This window comes from Mangifera indica, chromosome 7 (assembly GCF_011075055.1).
Source record: "Mangifera indica cultivar Alphonso chromosome 7, CATAS_Mindica_2.1, whole genome shotgun sequence".
NCBI classification, from domain to species: Eukaryota; Viridiplantae; Streptophyta; class Magnoliopsida; order Sapindales; family Anacardiaceae; genus Mangifera; species Mangifera indica.
The window spans coordinates 1079506-1098770 of record NC_058143.1 but is presented as its reverse complement, the minus strand read 5'-3'; the positions used below and the strand labels follow the sequence as shown (position 1 = coordinate 1098770).

At 32.4% G+C, this 19265-nt stretch overlaps 5 protein-coding genes across 5 annotated transcripts in view; 4 read left to right on the top strand and 1 right to left on the bottom strand.

Annotated features, from left to right (window-relative positions):
* Window positions 1-16082, top strand: part of LOC123220620 (putative disease resistance RPP13-like protein 1) — an 87311-nt gene extending 71229 nt beyond the window's left edge. Inside the window, exon 3 of the mRNA XM_044643117.1 lies at window positions 16067-16082. The gene's annotated coding sequence lies outside the window, so the exon portion shown is untranslated. The remainder of the gene's footprint in view (window positions 1-16066) is intronic.
* Window positions 1-19265, bottom strand: part of LOC123220650 — a 60833-nt gene that overhangs the window by 36910 nt on the left and 4658 nt on the right. The gene's annotated exons all lie outside the window — the stretch shown is intronic.
* On the top strand, window positions 4810-8770 carry LOC123220637 (ribonucleotide monophosphatase NagD-like). Its single transcript, XM_044643183.1, is given in 8 exon segments — window positions 4810-5064; window positions 5409-5478; window positions 6117-6276; window positions 6798-6879; window positions 7414-7630; window positions 7856-7920; window positions 8043-8309; window positions 8495-8770. Coding segments are annotated over 7 exon segments (942 nt in total). The 5' UTR covers window positions 4810-4971; the 3' UTR covers window positions 8298-8309; window positions 8495-8770.
* Window positions 10985-13666, top strand: LOC123220647 (mitogen-activated protein kinase 6-like). The gene is made up of 3 exons (XM_044643207.1): window positions 10985-11235; window positions 11916-12045; window positions 13550-13666. Exons 1-3 carry the CDS (start codon window positions 11000-11002, stop codon window positions 13649-13651), a joined length of 468 nt encoding a protein of 155 aa, XP_044499142.1. The 5' UTR covers window positions 10985-10999; the 3' UTR covers window positions 13652-13666.
* Window positions 13684-14784, top strand: LOC123220823 (putative disease resistance protein RGA1). Its single transcript, XM_044643408.1, has one exon. The coding sequence runs from the start codon at window positions 13684-13686 to the stop codon at window positions 14782-14784; it is 1101 nt and encodes a 366-aa protein (XP_044499343.1).

The window sequence follows — 19265 nt, the reverse complement described above, 5'->3', positions numbered from 1 at the left end:
TTCAAAAATTACCGAATAAAAAATTGAGTTTACACCAAACCTTAGGTGAAAAATAGTCATTTGGCCAAAAATATTTGTATATGTAGTTGCACTTATGTATGATAATTCTACAAGAAAATTTTCTAAACCCCTTTTAATATATATTGGCATTAAAACGTACTTTTATAATTGTGGATATATCTAATCTAACATGCTTAGAGGAAATTTGGTGGAATAGGGAAAATTATGGATTCTATATTAAACGTAAGTGGGTATAAAAGTAATTAATTGAATTTTAAAATTCATGTATAATGAAAAAAAAATACAGACATTGGTTAATTGACATATAATTATTTTATAATTGAATAATTTTTAAATAAGAAATAAAAATAAAAATAGAAATTGAGTTAAACCTTACACAATTGAAGATGTTTAAACTTGAATATACTTAAGTTGCTCTTCTATGATATTGTATTGTATTTTATTTTAATACTTTCTATTTTTAAAGTATATTCTATATTCAACTTAACTTGAATAATCGATAGTAATTGTATTTTATTTTCTATTTTTAAATAAAAATAGAAAGTATTTAAGTTGCTCTCCTATGATATTCGAGTTAAACACTATAACTTCAATTCCAGCTAAACCTCAAATCAAATAGAATCTGTTTCCAAAAAATTCTTGAAAGTTATTTTGAAACAAATTATTTAAAAAAAGGGAAATTTTAAAAATTAGGCAAAATTAAAGGGGTCTAAGCGAAATTGCCCAAAAAATTAAGGTTTAAGCAAAAATACCCAGGTTTTGTGAAATGACGAAAATGCCCCCATATATAAACACAGCAAATTTTCACTGTGCAATTCAAAGAAAATTCGAATTTTTAACGCATCCCACGGCAATCCCACGGGGAACGTCATTTTCGCCGATTTGCTTGCTTTCCGGCAACCGAAAATGGAAAATAATGTTATCACATCTCCCGTAATCTTGTTTGGATCAAGTTATTGCTCATATTATTGAGATTTGATTGAGATTTTTCGGTTTGAAATTTTAGGGTTTACGGTTTGAACAATGCTTAAAATGTTTTGATTCTTGGTTGTTTTTGTTGAATTAATTGAGGGGTTTTGTGTTATACAACGTGTAGATTCGATTTATGTGAAAATCGGTGGCTAAAACGACCAAAATTTGGCCAGAAATGACTGCAGAAGAGATCGACAGTCGACTGGGAACAGTGTTTCCCACGTTAAAATCAATAATCCCACGTTCAGCCTAATTTTGGGGGGGAAACTTAGCTTTTTTAAACAATTGGGGCGACGTGGGAAATCCTTAGCCCACGTGGGGTTTTTTTGAAATTTACCAAGTCAACGTGAGTTTTGCAAAATTACGAAAATGTCCATATATATTACACAGAAAAAATTGCTATTTCCCACGTTAATATTAGCGAAATTACTGTGCATTTCTCTAAAATTTCAAAGCATTTTCACGTCACCACGTTCATCCCACGGGCGATCTGATTTCCGTCGATTTCCGTCGATTTTCTTGATTTCCGGCACCCACAAATGGCAAAGAAGGTTAGTATATCTCCCTTAATCTTGTTTGGATCAAATTATTGCTCATATTATTGAGATTTGATTGAGATTTTTCGGTTTGAAATTTTAGGGTTTACGGTTTGAATAATGCTTAAAATGTTTTGATTCTTGGTTGTTTTTGTTAAATTGATTGAGGGGTTTTGTGTTAGACAAGGTGTAGATTTGATTTATGTGAAAATCGGAGGCTGAAACGACCAAAATTTGGCCGAAAATGACTGCCGAAGAGATCGGCAGTCCGACGTGGGAACAGTGTTTCCCACGTCAAAATCGTCCAGTCCACGTGCAGCCAAGATTGGCTGTTTTTGGGGGGGAAAAGTAGCTTTTTTAAAATATTGGGAAGCTGGGGAAATTCCTTAGAACACAGTGGACCTTTTTGATTTTCAGTTTTCATGAGGGGGTAAATTGAGATTTTTCTTATCTAGGGTTTTTGATTGTGTACTTTTCGAATTTTATATCCGTTTTTTCTGTTCTAAGGTTTTTCAACTTTTAGAATTCGAATTTCAATTCCGTTTTTTCGAATTTCATCGTTTTACGCGATATGGACTCGTATTTTTAAGATTTCCGAAGGATTTTTTGATTGTTTCTATTATAGGGTTTTTCAACTTTTAGAATTCGAATTTCAATTTCGTTTTTTCGGATTTCATTGTTTTACGAGATATGGACTCGTATTTTTAAGATTTCCGAAGGATTTTTTGATTGTTTTCATTCTAGGATTTTTCAACTTTTAGAATTCGAATTTCAATTCCGTTTTTTCGGATTTCATCATTTTACGAGATATGGACTCGTATTTTACAGATTTCTGAAGGATTTTTCCATTGTTCCCATTCTAGGGTTCCCAATCTTGTTTTTTAAGTTTTGTCATTTTCTTTTTGATTATTTGGTATTTTTCATCTTTTTATGTTTTTTCCACGTATACATTTGTTTACATATTTGTTTTTACTCATGTCTAACGAATTTTTTACATTGTCTCAGGATATTTCTAGGAGGACTCCACGACGTGATCCCCTCACTTTACATCGAGCGTCGGATGTCCCTCAGCAGGGGTTGGGCTCTGGTGACTGTGGCGTCTTTATGTTGCGATTTTTTGAGTGTTTGGCGTTGGCACGGAGCTACGTTTTTCCCCGAGAGTCGTCTACCTCTATGCGTCGACGATTAGCGACACAGTTATATTTTCATTGTATCGAGTAGCTCACGCATGTATATTTATCGTTATTCCTATGTTTAGATGTATATATTTATTGTATGTTCATATGTATATGATATACTTTATTTGTGGTTATATATGGATGTGTATCGTATTTGAGTTCATTTTTTAAATAATCTTGTCATAAAAAAACAATAAAAACGTATAATTACTCAAACATTTACACACTTGAAACAATTAGAGAAAATATAGTAAAAATGAAATAAATTAACACCAAATCCAACAATCCTTCGAAAATCTGGAAAATACAAGTCCATATCTCGTAAAATGATGAAATTCAAAAAAATAAAATTGAAATTCGAATTGTAAAAGTTGAAAAACCCTAGAATGACAACAATCGAAAAATCCTTCAGAAATCTGAAAAATACGAGTCGATATATCGTAAAACGGTGAAATCCGAAAAAACGGAACTAAAATTCAAATTCTAAAAGTTGAAAAACCCTAGAATGGCAACAATCGAAAAATCCTTCAGAAATCTGAAAATACGAGTCGATATCTCGTCAAACGGTGAAATTCGAAAAAACGGAACTGAAATTCTAATTCTAAAAATTGAAAAACCCTATAATGGAAACAATCGAAAAATTCTTCAGAAATCTGAAAAATACGAGTCGATATCTCGTAAAACGGTGAAATCCGAAAAAAAGGAACTGAAATTCAAATTTTAAAAGTTGAAAAACCCTAGAATGTCAACAAATGGAAAATCCTTCGGAAATCTGAAAAATACGAGTCGATATCTCATCAAACGGTGAAATTCGAAAAAACTGAACTAAAATTTGAATTCTAAAAGTTGAAAAACCCTAGAATGACAACAATCGAAAAATCCTTCAGAAATCTGAAAAATACGAGTCGATATCTCGTCAAACGGTGAAATCCGAAAAAATGAAACTGAAATTCGAATTCTAAAAGTTGAAAAACCCTAGAATGGCAACAAACGGAAAATCATTCGAAAATCTGAAAAATATGAGTCGATATCTCGTCAAACAGTGAAATTCGAAAAAACTGAACTAAAATTCGAATTCTAAAAGTTGAAAAACCCTAGAATGGCAACAATCGAAAAATCCTTCAGAAATCTGAAAAATACGAGTCGTATCTCGTAAAACGGTGAAATCGAAAAAAACGAAACTGAAATTCGAATTCTAAAAGTTGAAAAACCCTAGAATGGCAACAAACGGAAAATCATTCGGAAATCTGAAAAATATGAGTCGATATCTCGTCAAACAGTGAAATTCGAAAAAACTGAACTAAAATTCGAATTCTAAAAGTTGAAAAACCCTAGAATGGCAACAATCGAAAAATCCTTCAGAAATCTGAAAAATACGAGTCGTATCTCGTAAAACGGTGAAATCGAAAAAAACGAAACTGAAATTCGAATTCTAAAAGTTGAAAAACCCTAGAATGGCAACAAACGAAAAATTCTTCAGAAATCTGAAAAATATGAGTCGATATCTCGTAAAACGATGAAATCCGAAAAAACGGAACTGAAATTCGAATTGTAAAAGTTGAAAAACCCTAGAATAGCAACAAACGGAAAATCTTTCAGAAATTTGAAAAATACGAATCGATATATCGTAAAACGGTGAAATTCGAATTCTAAAAGTTGAAAAATGAAAATGCCTTTACAATGTAAAATATCCAAAAACCCCTCATATTTATCTAAAATTATTTTAACCCCCATAATGAGTGAGGGGAGTTATATAAATGAAGGGAAGGGTAATTTTGACATTTTAGAAAAAGTTTGAAATAAATAAATAAATATCAAAATGCCTTTATAATGTAAAATATCCAAAAACCCCTCATATTTATCTAAAATTACATTAAAACCCTATAGTAAGTGGGAGAGTTATATAAATATGAGGGGAAGGGTAGTTTTGGTATTAAAAAAAGGCATAGGCATTTTTTTTTTGGAACAGTGATTTTGGGCATTTTGGCTTGAAAATAGTGATTTTGGGTATTTTTGCTTAATGGGAGGGCATTTTGGCCATTTTTTAAAATTTCCCTTAAAAAAAAGACCTCAAAGTCATAATTCCCATCAAACCCCACCTTGTTTCACTGGTCCCTGCTTGACCCTCTGGTTCTGGCTGCTGGAGGCTGAACTACAGTCGGAAGGTTGTTATCAGTTCAAAGTTCGAAACCCAATTACAGAAACGGAAGGAAAAAGCTGAAATTTCGAAGGCAATCAAAACGTTTTCGTTTTCTGAAACGAAAATGATGGCAAAATGCCCTATTCAATCTATTGACATCCCCCTCTTAAAGAGCCTCGATGGGCTTCGCCACCTTGCAGAAACGCGCCGTTTCAAGGTAAACCCACTTCTCCAATTCAATTTCTCAGGGAAATTTTTAAATAGTTTCCTTTCAAACGAATGGATGTAATAGTTTACGCAAATTTTTTTCTTAATTTTTTGTGTGAAATGTTTGATAAAGTGTTTGCTTAAACTTTTCAGTTATAATTTTTGAAGTTTCTGATAAATTTCAAGAGGCAAGCTTTGGTTTTTAATTGAAGAATGTAGTTAGAATTAAGCCAAATTTCAGAGGGTGTTGGATACAATTTTTGAAAAAGTAGTTGTATTCAATAATTGATGTAAATATCATTGTTTTTCACTGGTGTGTGCGTACTTGTGTTGTTTGTGGTGTTGTTTGTGCAGGTGTGGTTCTTGGATCAATTTGGGGTCCTTCATGATGGCAAATAACCTTATCCTGGTTCAATTTCTACATGTATGTATTCATATGTGAGTTTTAGCATTTGAGTGTTCTTGTTTTTGGCTGATGTCGATATTAGAAAGAGTAATGCTACTACATATATAAATAGATGTGATGATCATGCAGTAGTGACATATCAAAGTGTATTAGCGTCATTGTTATGCTTCGTCCGATCGCATCACATCACATAACATTAGTTTTTATAAATTACTTTGATCCTGATGTTTGTATTTTTGACACTATGGATGGTGAAGAGTAATGCTGCTTATAGACTTTTTGTACAAACTTGTTCATTCACGCAGATGAGCAATTATGTAGTAGTGGCACATTGAACTTTTTAAGCCAAGCATGTTATTTCACATCAGTTTGTACTAGAGCTTATATATATAGTTATATTTTGTGTGGATACTGATAATAGTTTGACAACTTAAATTCTTGGGTTGTGTTTAATTAGGTGGTGATAGTAACAGAGCTTAATTGTTTCTGTTTGTGTTTTTGGTAACAAGCTTTGGATGATTATGTGATGGGGAATGCCAATTCATTTTATATATCAGTCCTTGTAATGTTTAGCTTAAGATTTTTGGGTTAGATATCTTGACTATGTAAATGATAAGATAGTGTATTGTTTTTGAATTTCTCTTTTTGGGTGACAGTAGAAAAGATAGCAACCACTGGTGCAAAAATGGTGATCATAAGTAACTCTTCAAGGCGTGCTTCAACCACGATGGAAAAAATGAAGAACTTTGGATTTGATACTTCTCTCTTTGCAGGAACTATCACTAGTGGAGAATTAACACATCAATACTTGCAAAGGTTGGGTATTGCATCTTCTAAGATTGAAGATTAAGAAATCATTTACTCTCAAAATTAATATTTTGTACTATTTTACTCTTGTTCTGAATTCAATGTTTGCTCTTAGTTTATACGACCGCATATTTTTTCAACATGTATATTGTTTTTGTGTCAACTCTTAATTCATTGTATTCATGTCATTTCTCTTAGCATGTACTTTAAATCAGTCTCCCTGGTGGTTCAATTAACCTATTATTTTTTAATAGTGAAACTATAGTCAATGATTCATCTATTCCATGACCCATGCTTGTCAAAAGACCATTTTTCTGCTCTCAATCACATAGATTCTGCTCTCTTATCTTGTTGTCCTTATGTGTTTCTGATTGTTATTTTTTTTCATATCTCACTAAAGTGTTATATCAGCATATTGTTTTCCAATCATGTTTCATCCTCTGGATGACATGTGTCTTGTTTGTTTTTTATACACTGTTTAGAGTTGTATAGTACTTCTCAGTTTTTTTCATGGATTATACTATAAATAGGAGAGATGATGCTTGGTTTGCAGCGCTCGGAAGGTCTTGCATTCACATGACGTGGAGTGATCCGGGTGCTATATCCCTTGAGGTATTTTGAGTATTAAAGTTCAATAGCTATTTGTTTCTTCTAATTCTCTTGGCACTTCAATTAAATCCAATAATATGTAACTACCTAGGTTTCTCTCTTTCCTTGTTTGATTGGTGTAAGGTACTTGAAAATATAAAGAAAACTGATAAGCGTTAATTTTAAGAAAATGTTCTTACTAGAAATCTTTGTCTTAAGAATGAGCCATTTTCAACTTGTTTTAATTGGCAATCATCAGAGGCTTGAAACTCTCACACCTGAGGGCAAAATAAAAACATTCCCTTTAGGAAATGGGTAGAGCCACGACCTAGTTGTCAAGAATGTGCTTCAAATTTTTAGTGTCAAACATAACCAGATGCTCTACTCATTTATCATGATAAATAATCATTGTAGAATTGTAATAAGGACTCACCTATTTTATTTAGTTCATTAAAAAATGAGCAAGATTTCTGACTTTTGGGTTGTTGAGATTTTTGTATAACCACTTAATAGTCAATTCAATATACTCATATATATCTTAAGCATTTCATACTGTAGGGGCTCGACCTTCAAGTTGTAGAAAATGTGGAAGAAGCTGAGTTTATTTTGGCTCATGGTACTGAAGCTTTGGGGCTCCCTTCTGGAGAGGCACGTCCTACTAGTCTTGAGGATCTCGAAAAAATATTGGCACTTTGTGCAGCTAAGAAAATTCCAATGATTGTAGCCAATCCAGATTATGTGACTGTAGAGGCTAGGGCTCTGTGTGTTATGCCTGGTAAATTCCATTCTCTTAAGTACGCCACAACATTGTGAAAGGAAAATGCATTGCTCTGTGATGGCAGCTTGGACTCTATTCTCAAATTTTGTATACCTCTTACTGGTGATTTTGTTCACATTCTAGCCTTTTGCACAGAACCCAGAATTTCCCTATATATAAATTGCAGAGTCTGGAATTTTGTTGTTCTACCATTTGAGATGTAAATTTCATCGACCCTTCTAGGTACTTTGGCATTCAAATATGAAAAGCTTGGAGGTGAAGTGAGATGGATGGGCAAGCCTGATAAGGTCACTCGATCATTGAGTCTTGTTCTAATTAGTAAAATTGTTCAGTTATTTTTATTTTTTTATGGATATCATCCTATGTGTGCAGTTGACTTCGTTTTTATACATTTCTAATATTTCATCAGATAATATATAAATCAGCAATGAACATGGTCGGTGTTGATGCTAGCAATTCCATTGCCGTGGGCGATTCCCTTCACCATGATATTAAGGGAGCCAATGTAGCTGGAATTCAGTCAGTATTTACCACTGGAGGAATCCATGCAAATGAACTTGGACTAAGCGGTTTCGGAGAAGTTGCAGATTTATCTTCTGTTCAAACTCTTTCATCAAAATATGATGCGTATCCATCATACGTGTTACCAGCATTCATATGGTAAAATCTTATCAAGGTAAGTACGGTCTTAGTCACCCTGTTTTTGAACTTGCTTGTCAGTAGTAAATGTCAGTTGATATCAACCATAACTTCCAGGTTTTGTTGACTCTTGAAGTCTTATTTTCATGTTTTACTTAACCTATTCAACTTTGATAAAATGGTTAAAATCGTTGCTATATCCCAATCGTTATTTGTGTTCAGGTTTGCATGAGCAAATTCTTGTTCCAATGGTGTATAATTTTCTGGAATCAAAGAGTACTGGTACTTGAAAGTGTTGTAAGACAAAAACTCCGAAAGGAGTTCGAGATCACTGGTATTCCGGCAACCTTTGTTTTACCTTTAAATGGTAGCATCTCGATTCAATTTCCATAACTCAGATAATATTTTGCTGTACTCTTCATGGGTTTCCTTCAATATTGGATGACATGAAACCAAATGTTTACATTTATAATGCATTTGAAGTGTCTTGTTGGCTCATGATACTCTTCCGAAGCGATGTGAAATGTTCATATAGCCAGTATCTCTCTCATAATTTGTTGATGTGGAATTTATCTAAAAGTGTTATAGTAAACATTATATCTTTATTCATGAAGTCAAACACGCAAATTATATCAATTTATTTTTATAAAGAATAAATCCATTCCAAAAGTGGATGCTCTAAATAAAAAGAATTTTGTGAATAATGATTTTGTGTGAGCTGTTAAGGTTTCAAAGTTAATAATATTCTGTGTAAAGGCTCCCTATATTATATTTGAATAGTACTAGGGTTGATAACAATAAAATCTCTAAAGGGACAAGTTGAATTTTCTTCAATTTGAGCTCATTTGATTTGTAAAATTCAGGTTTAAACTTGGTTCGGATGCAATTTAACTTTGAATTTAATTTTATTCATTTGAACTTGAATATTTGAATTAGTTTGAACTCAATTTGTTTATGAAAATTAGAATAATTTTTGACTCGATCTCTAATCAAGCTCAATCTATTCGAACGATAACTTTCCTCATTTGATGCGAATTGCAAGTTGAAATTGAATCAATTTATATTGCATCTACTTCTAACAATAATCCTTTTTAAGTATAATTTAAATAATAAAAATTATTCACAATAGTAACGTCAAGACATATCTATTTATCATTTTTTTTTTTAATGAAGGAGTGGGACAAAACTTTCAATATTGTAGAAGGGAATAAATTTTTATTATTTTCTAAAAATATCAAACTAACGATATTGTTTTCAAAACATAACAAAATATACAATGTTAATTGTATTTGTTTAATATTTTTAATAAAAAATATTGAAAATTTGATTTACTTTATGAGTAAATTTAAATGTTTGATTATTTTAATAAAAAATCTAAAATATAAATTTTACAATATAAAAAAAAATATGATACCTTTCATAGAGAAAATAATTCAAAGTTTCTAATAATGTTTTTAAAACTAAATTGAATATCAATCTAGTGATGAGGGTGATTTGGTCCAATTGGTAATCAAACTGATTAACTCTTAAAAAATAATATTGTATAATTTATAATTAAATATATAATTTAACTAATTTAACATTAAAATAAACTTAGTTTAATGGTATATATTCAAATATGATAAATAAGATTTTGATTTAAGTTTTTATAAAAAAAAATCAAATTTTCATATTGATCAAACCAAACTCAATTTTATATATGATCCGATAGGTTTAGTTGACGATTGATGGTTTAATTGGTTTGACGAGAGAATCCGATTTGGCTTTTTAAACTATACTAAACTGAGTCGATAATTAGATTAATATTTATTAATTTATCATACTATAAATTTTAATGGCATATTAACAAGTCTATTTGTATTGTTTCAATATTTCAGATAAATTTTATTGTTAGCTGAGAAAAAAAAACCCTAATTAATTTGATATTTCATTCATTTTATTTTCAATTCTATGAATATATTCTCGAAATTTAATGTGTTGGACATAATTTTTTTCTTATAAAATCTTAAATAATTATATAAGTAAAAGTTTAAAAAATAATTTATTCTTGGTAAATTATTGTTATTTAATATAAATTTTATTTAAAAAATGAAAAATGTGATATCTGTACATTCATAAAAACTCTCGGCTTGCCTTTGCTAGTATGAGTAGATTCGAATTAAATTCACCCATTTAACCTTATAGTTTGATTTGAACAATTAAATTTGAATTAGAACAATTTTAGTTTGTTGAGTTTGAAATTGACATCATTGAATCTTTTTTATTTTCTTTAATAAATCTTTTATTTCTTTGATGTTATTGTCCACTTCCTTTGATATAACCATTTATCAGTTCGAATAAATTAAATTTGAACTAATCACTTTAAATTTAATAAAAAAATATTTACCAATTTTTGATACATAATTTTCATATATATATAATTAAATTATTTTAAATTAAAAATAAAATAATATTATATTATATAATAATATATTATTTATATATTAAAATTATATATTAAAAATATATATACATAATATTACTTTCATGGATTTAAGTTACTTATTGTTCAAGTGTGAGTCGAATCCACTCATATTTATACGCGTGGCCAACAAAATGGAGGAGAGGGACAAAACGCAGCGTTTTGGTCTAGGCGCATGAATTATTTAACATAAACGAGATAGCCATGCATCTCCCGACCCCAAAAACACAAAATTTACATAAAACGAAAACAAAAACAACGTCGAAATGGAGGGAGGAGGTGCTGCGGCCCAGCAGGCAGACACGGAGATGGAAGAGGCGCCATCAGAGCCTCAGCAGCCATCGGCTGCTCCTCAGGCGGCGGGGATCGAGAACATCCCGGCGATGTTGAGTCTCGGGGGACGATTTATTCAGTACAACATATTTGGGAACATATTCAAAGTGACGGCGAAGTATAGGCCGCCTATTATGCCCATCGGGAAGGGCGCATACGGCATCGTTTGGTACTCTCTCACTAACTCCCTTGTCTCAGTCAGTCCCAGTGTTGTTAAATAGTCTTTTTTTAGCGTGTGGGTTTGTTTTGTTTCGATGTGTTTTGATTCATGTGTGTGAGTTTTATGTGGATTTTGATGGTTTGTGAAGGTTGTGTTGTGGGGTTTTTTTTTGGTAGTGAAATCTTATATTTTTGTGTTGGTGGGTGTAGATTTTTTATTAAGGTATTTGGAGCTGTTACATGTTGAAGATAAGTTAAATTTGTGGCTGTTTGCTTCAATCAAAGCTAAGATGAAGAAAAAGAATATTTTTTAAAAGGTAAAAAGTTATCAAAACTGAACTTTTATGTAGCAGCTTTTTAAAACTAGTTTGATGGAATTTTTTTTTTTTGGGTAAGTAGTTTGATGGAAGTTAAGCTTCTGTGCAGGGGAATTTGTGGCCATTTCGTCAAAGAGAAATAAAAAAGGCTATGAAGATTGAATTTGTAGAGTAGGTCAAGGAGTTCAGCTAGTTAGAATGGATAATATTTTGGCGAAAGGGCTGTTTTTTAGTGTCTGCGTGCATTTATTTTTGTTTATGGATGGTATGTTTTCTGAGTTTTATATGTGATGAGGGAATTTGGAGTGTTTTCCTTCTCTTTTTTCTATTCAATGGGAAATGTGTTGAGTAATTTCTATTGGGTGTTTATTAGTTCGGTGTTGAATTCGGAGACAAATGAGCATGTGGCAATAAAGAAGATAGCAAATGCATTCGATAATAAGATTGATGCAAAGAGGACACTTCGTGAGATCAAGTTGCTTCGACACATGGATCATGAAAACGTCAGTGAGTGAAAATTGTTGATTCATATATATATATTTTGTGGCTTCACTTATAAGAAGCAACATATTGGATGAATGGTATTTTGATTTTATTTTTCTGTTAAGAAGTTAAATGCCAGTCGACTTGTTTTTGTTTTAAGATTACAATATTGCAAAGCTTGTGTAGATGAGATGGCTAGCTGTTTTGTAGGTTGCGTGGACATGTGCTTATATTTTTATTTTCCCAATATGTGAAATTGATAATATTTGTGCTTATTTTTCTTATTGAAAATGAAAGGATAATATTTGCACGATCACATGTACATATAGAATTGTACAGGGATTTATTGAACTTCTGTTAGCCATCAATTTTGGAAAAAATATTTAACCGGTTGGATTATGTTGTTAAGTGGTCATGGAGATCTGTTAATTGTTAGGAACTATGTGATTAAAAACGTTGTGTGGGCAGAAGAGATTGAACATTTAGTTTTGTTGGAAGCACTCTAGGTTTAATTTATGGAGGGGCATTACTGGTAGGAGGCTTTTGTAGATGAGATATCTTTTATGATGAAAGATGGGAGAAGATTTATTTGCTATGGTATCTTTTGAGAAGAGAAGTCTTTGACGGCTAATTTTGCATATTTGTGCTCCTTGTTGATAATCGTTAGAGCTTCTTAGTTGTTTATATTTATGTATTGTTTGCCGAAATGGGAATGATCATGTACTACTGTATAATTATTGAGTGTTGATTAGGGTTGAACTTATGTTTGAAAGTGTGCAAAATATAAAGAGGGTTGTGGCATCTTTAACTCTCTCATTGTGATAGTTAAGTTAACATGTGATTGGGTTGGTTGTTGCATTGACTGATGTTCTATATCAGTGCAATATTGTACCTTCGTGGGTGTTAATCTTACACTGTTGTATTAGTCAGAAGCAGAATGTGATTGCTAGATCCATTATGGAAGCAGATGACCATGCTATGGCTTAAAAGGGTCTTGCAGTTGCTACAAGGTTTTGCTCAAGTTTTGCTATAATAAAATCCTTGAATTCTAAGAGGCATTGAACATAGAATTTGAAATCATGGTACATATTTTTAGTATCCCTTGGAAATTATGGATTAGATTGGTGAATATGGAGGATGTGTTAGTGCTAAATTTGTTTGTAAGGGTTTCACTTGCTTCTTAGGGGCTATTTTATCAATATAGAAGGTCTTAAATTTGGGCTTATGACCAAGAGTTTCGATCTCCTCTTCCTTTTCCTCTTTTTTTTTTTCAAAATATTTTTTCCTACATGCATCATTACCTTGGATCATTCTTGTTTGGTGCTATTCGTGCACTATTAATGGGAAAACGTTTGGTCATTTGCTTCTTTAGGCATATGGCATATTGATATATATGATTTTAAATTTTCTCCTTCATAGAATATTGAAGAGTTCTTTTAGTAGTTGGATAGGAAATGTTTTTGAGTAAATAGATAGGCTAGTTGTTTTTTATTGGCTCTTTCTTACTTGATGTGGACTTCACAGTGGACCAGAATAAAATGGCTAGCGAAGGAGAAAGTCATCCACTCATTATATCAAGATTCACATAAGAAGAGTTGTACATGCTCAAGTTTTTCTCCTTCATAGAGTGTCGGAATCTAAGATCCATTGGAAGGGGTATGCTACCTTTATCTCTAAAATCGCTTCAAATTGAGTTTTGCGAAGAGCTGACATTTTTGGAGGATTTAAGTGTTTCTCTTCTTGAACTCTTAAAGATTGCTGGGTGTGATTATCTCAAGTGTATATCATTAGATGGTGCGTTACCTGAGACACTCAACCAACTAGAACTTTTTTATTGCAAAGCGCTGGAAACATTATCATCTAGTAGAAATGAGTACCTCCCTAAGGCACTTACATCCATCTGTATTTTTGCTTGTCAAGAGCTAAAGTCAATTGGTGAGTCCTTTGATAATAGCACGTGTCTTAAAAATATTAGTTTAGAGGCTTGTGAAAATCTTGAATCCTTACCTTCACTACACCATCTTCCTTGCCTTGAGTCTATTAAAATATATGTATGTCCAAAATTGTCGGTGAGAGAAGGTGTTCCCACCAGCCTGAGACAACTCTTAATTAATGAATGCGAAGATGACAAGGGAATGGGAATGCTCACCTCTCTAAAGATGTTGAGATTCTGGGACCTCCCACAGCTTAAATCCATCTCAGACCTGACCAACCTCACCGCTTTTGAAAAGTTGGATATCATTTCACTCTCACTGCTTGAATCCATCTCAGACCTGAACAACCTCAACTCTCTAAAAGAGTTGCTAATCGAAAACCTCCCACAGCTTAAATCCATCTCAGACTTCACCAACCTCACCTCTCTAGGAGAGTTGTACATCAAAGGCCTCCCACAGCTTGAACTAATTCCAAATCTCAGTGGCCTCACCTCTCTAAAAAGGTTGCAAATTGAGAAACTCCCACAGCATGAACTAATCCCAAATCTCAGCGGCCTCAACTCTCTTACAGAGTTGTCCATTAAGGAATGCCAAAAACTCAAATCAATTCCAAGTCTCAGCGGCCTCACCTCTCTTAAAAAGTTGCTGATCCATTATCTCCCCAGCTTGAATCAATTCCAAGTCTCAGCGGCCTCATCTCCCTTGAAATTTTGGAAATCTGTTATCTCCCACAGCTTGAATCAATTCCAAGTCTCAGCAGCCTCATCTCTCTTAGAATTTTGCAAATCTTTGCTCTCCCACAGCTTGAATCAATCCAAGATCTGAGCAACCTCACCTCTCTTACACATTTCATGATTTCCAATTGCCCAAGGATCAAATTAATTCCAAGTCTGGGCAGCCACACCTCTCATGAACGACTCTACATTTCAGATCTTATGAACCTCAAATCCATTTCAGATCTTGGCAACTTCAAATATTTAACAATTGAGAATTGCCCAAAACTCAAATCCCTGCAAACCCTGCCATCCTCACTTCAGTCTTTATATATTAAAGATTGTCCACCGCTTATAAAACGATGGAAAAGTGTTACAGGAAAATATTACTCAAAGATTGCTCAAATTCCTAAAGTTGTAATAGATGACAAATTCATCTACAATTCAAAGGAGTACGAAGTTGATTATTGGAGCTCCTTTCTCTAATTTTCCTAATGGCACAGATACATCTAATTCCATCAAAGGTTTGTAAAATGTCTTGATGACACCTCTACTATTAACCAGATTTTTATTTAATCCAATATCTTTTCTATTAATTTTGAAGTTATTAATCTCATTTGAACTTTGACAGGTGATGGTCAACAAGCATATCTCAATTATAGTTTGTCCAGGTAATTCATTTAACTTTAATCAACTTAACATAATACCTTGTATCTCTAATTCTAACCCAACTTTTCTAATTTCATAAATTTATTGCTAACTGAAGAAACTTTCAGCTTAGGAGTATTCCAATTTTTGGATTTATTAATACAAGTTCTTCATGTTCTTGTTTCATTTATCAATTCCTGAGAGAATCTATCAACAACAGATTAGATAATATTATGCTTAGTTTTTTGTGAGTTTTGGATTCTGGGAAGGAACACTTAGAGGCAGAAGTTGAGATATATTCCATTGAATTGATTTGAAGCTTATCTCTTTCAATTTAGGTTTGTCATCTTCTAACATATGGACCATCCTAAAATTTTACTTCTATGTAGTTGTTTTTTGATAATAACTCCAGTGCCTCAAGTTTATTTAATAGATTTTCATAGCTTATTTAAGGAATCACTGTTTACTTAATGTAAACAACGCAATGTAGGACTGCTATGCTTAGATTCAATGTTGCAGAAATCATCAGAAAGGCTTAAAATGATCCCAAATCATTTCTGTTCAGCACATCTAATTACAAATTTTCTACCTTACTCTTGGGTTTATATACGGAGTCTGCCAATTGATGAGAGCAAAACCAAGTAATGGACTTCTATATATCTTGTTGAAGTAGAGCAACCGGTAAATTTTCACCTTATGCAAGCATGTGATAAATTCTTTCTGAATTTTTGTTTCCTCTTATGTAGACACTTATTCTTTCAAATAGACATCGCTTCAGAAATTTGTAATATTGGTCTTCAGGACAACTTGTTGAAATTGTACTCTTGTATCATTCTACAACTATGTCAATTTCATGATTCATTTTTCTTGGTTTTGCAGGTGATCTAGCTACAGGATTTGAAAGTTAAGTACACAAACAGCAACATGGCTACAGAAATGGAGAAATTTGCTTTCTGCTTGGAGGTTCAAAGCCTTGTTTCTTGTGGATGTTGGTTCTTCCTGTCTGCATGTTAGAAGACTCTGCTCCTATATCCAGGTTTATGGCTTTCTTGGAGCAAGATGATTACTTTCCCTACTTTTCCTTCATGAATGTGTCTGAATTTACGGCTGCCTTTTCGCTTCTGGAGGAATTTTCTGCTGCTGAACTGGTAGTTCTTGTTGGTTTGCTCTTAGCTGGTGCCGTGACTAAGCAAGATGATGTTGTTTAATTTCCTCTACAATTCTGGTCCAGCTACAATCAGTTTGCAGCTTCTTTTTCTCGCTGTGCAATATTATTTTTTGCCTTTCAGTTTGGATGGTCTCTTTTGCTGTTTTGTGTTTGACGTTGGCTGCTTGGTGCCGAGGTGTCTTTCTATTTTCATAAATTTATTGGTAACCGAAGAAACTTTTTCTGCTTAGGAATATTCCAATATTTGGGATTCTAAATAAAGTAAAGTTCATTTCTTGTTTCATTTTTCAATTCCTGAGAGGAGCTTTCAACAACTGATTAGATAATCTTATGATTTTTTTTTTTTGTGAGTTTTGAGTTCAGGGGAGGAACATTTAGAAGCAGAAGTTGAAATATTTTCCGTTGAATTGATTTGAAGCTTATCTCGTTCAATTTAGGTTTGTCATCTTATTTAAGAGATTTTCATAGCTTATTTGAGGAATAATTATTTTCTTACTCAATATAAACAACACAATGCAGGACCCCTATATGCTTGGATTCAGTGTTGCAAGAATCATTGGAAAGGCTTAAAATTTTCCTTCTCTAACTTCATGTAAGCATATTCAACACTGTTTTTATACCTCTAAATTTGTAAAAATTGATGATCCCAAATCATTTTTGTTTCAATTGATTCATATATGTAGTCCAGTAATTGATGAGAGCAAAACCAAGTAATGGACTTCTATATACCCTCCTAAAGCAGAGCAACCAATAAATTTTCACGTTATAATCTAATTTATTATCATGTCATTTCTGCAGCAACATGTGATTAGTTCCTATAGTGGTTAGACATTTCTAAATAAAATACAACTTTGAACTTGGACAAATTCCAGTTTCGGGAATTCTTCATGTTCTTGTTTCATTTTCCAACTCCTGAAAGGGCCGTTGAATAAGAGATTAAATGATATTATTGCTTAATTTGTGTGAGTTTAAAGATTTAATTTTGGCTTATAATTCTATGCTTCTACAATTCAGGGCAGTAACATATGGAGGCAAGTATTGATCAAACTTCATTCTCAAATTGAATAACCGATTTAAAACTTGATCTCGTTTAGTTTTAGGTCTATTAAAACTTTTAACATATAAACCATTCTATGATTTTTATTTGTACATTTTGTTGTTCTGAGAATAACTCCTTTGTCTCGAGTTTAAACTTCGTTAACTTTATTTTTACTTTTATCATGTCGTTTGATTAGAATAAAATTTTGAGTTGTCAACAAGATTTTTAGATTAGAGTTTTTTAAGGTATTTGTAATGTTTCGTGTCAATTTATGGTTGAATTTAAATTTTAGTACTTGTAATTTAATTTAATATTTTATCATTTTTTTCCAGCAAGAAGCAAGTAAAAATTATTGCTCTAGTTTCAGAAGTAGAGAATGGCATTTTGATGACAGAGAACTTACAAATTGAAAGTGGTTCCTCTATTCCAAGACTTCTCTACTTCGTCTTCTCATTCATTCTCTCAACTCTTGTGGTTCCAAGGTAATCAAAAGTAAGCAATACCTGCCATTTTTCCGTAAAAACATCTGCTAAAGATCCTTACTACTTTCTTCTCCAAATCTGGGTTCCTTCTGATTCATTTTTCTTCAGGTGCCGCTGGCAACCTTGCTGAAATTACAATACAGCTGTTGCAACGGTTAATCAAGTTGCATTTTTCTGCTTGTGTATGTAGTTTTTTTATTGTTATTTTATTGTTTTTGTTTTGGACAAAAAAATATTTGAAATGCATCATTATTAATCTATGGTTTACTTTTTATAGCTTATTTCAGATATCATTATTTACTTTCTTTATGCAAACAACACTCTGCAGGATCCCACACTTGAATTAACATTGCACATATCGTTGGGGGACTTAAAGTTTTCCTTCTCCAACTTCATGTAAGCATATTTAAACTTTCAAAAAGATCAAATGTCATTTCTGCCTCACAAATATAATTGCATATTATGTACCCTACTCTTGGATTTGCATAGGGAGTCCACCAAATGGTGAGAGAAAACCAAGTAATAGACCTTTATATATTCTGCTAAAGCAGTACGACCAGTCAATGTTCATCTAAAGAAGTACGTGAGATATTCTTTCTCGATCCTTTTACGTAGGCTTAATCTTACATAAAATCCACATAACTACAAGAGAGTTACGTGTCACTTTGAATGAAAGACTCAAATAAGATGTTCACCTTATGACATTTTTGCAGTAACTTGTGAGCAATCAGTTTCTATGGTGGTAAGACATTTTCAACTTTGATATCAAATTCTTGTACATTTTTTAGATCTTTGAACTAATGATAAGTTCTTTTCTTTTTTGTAGAAACTGCAAAGGTAAAAATCTCTAAAATCACATCTCACAAACTTTGGAGATCAAAAGGTGTTCTGCTTATATAATTTACAAGATTTGATAAGTTCTTGTCTTTACTAGATTAAATAAACAGTCTTTTATCCCTTAAGTAAGTTCTTAATAGGATTTCTCTCAAAGTCACATTATTTTCTATTGATTAGCATATTTGCAATACAAATATTGATATTTGTCCCTTGTTACTCGACAACTTGTTGAAATAAAGAAAAGGGAAGACAGGGCAAGAAATCTCCTGAAGCAAATTGATGAGATTAGAACACATTACATCGCTTCAGAAATTTGTAAGTCACAATTGTACTTTTGTATAATTTGTTTCATGTATTTCTACAGTCGTGTCAATTTCATATTTCATTTTTCTTAGTTTTGTAGGTGATATGGGTATAGG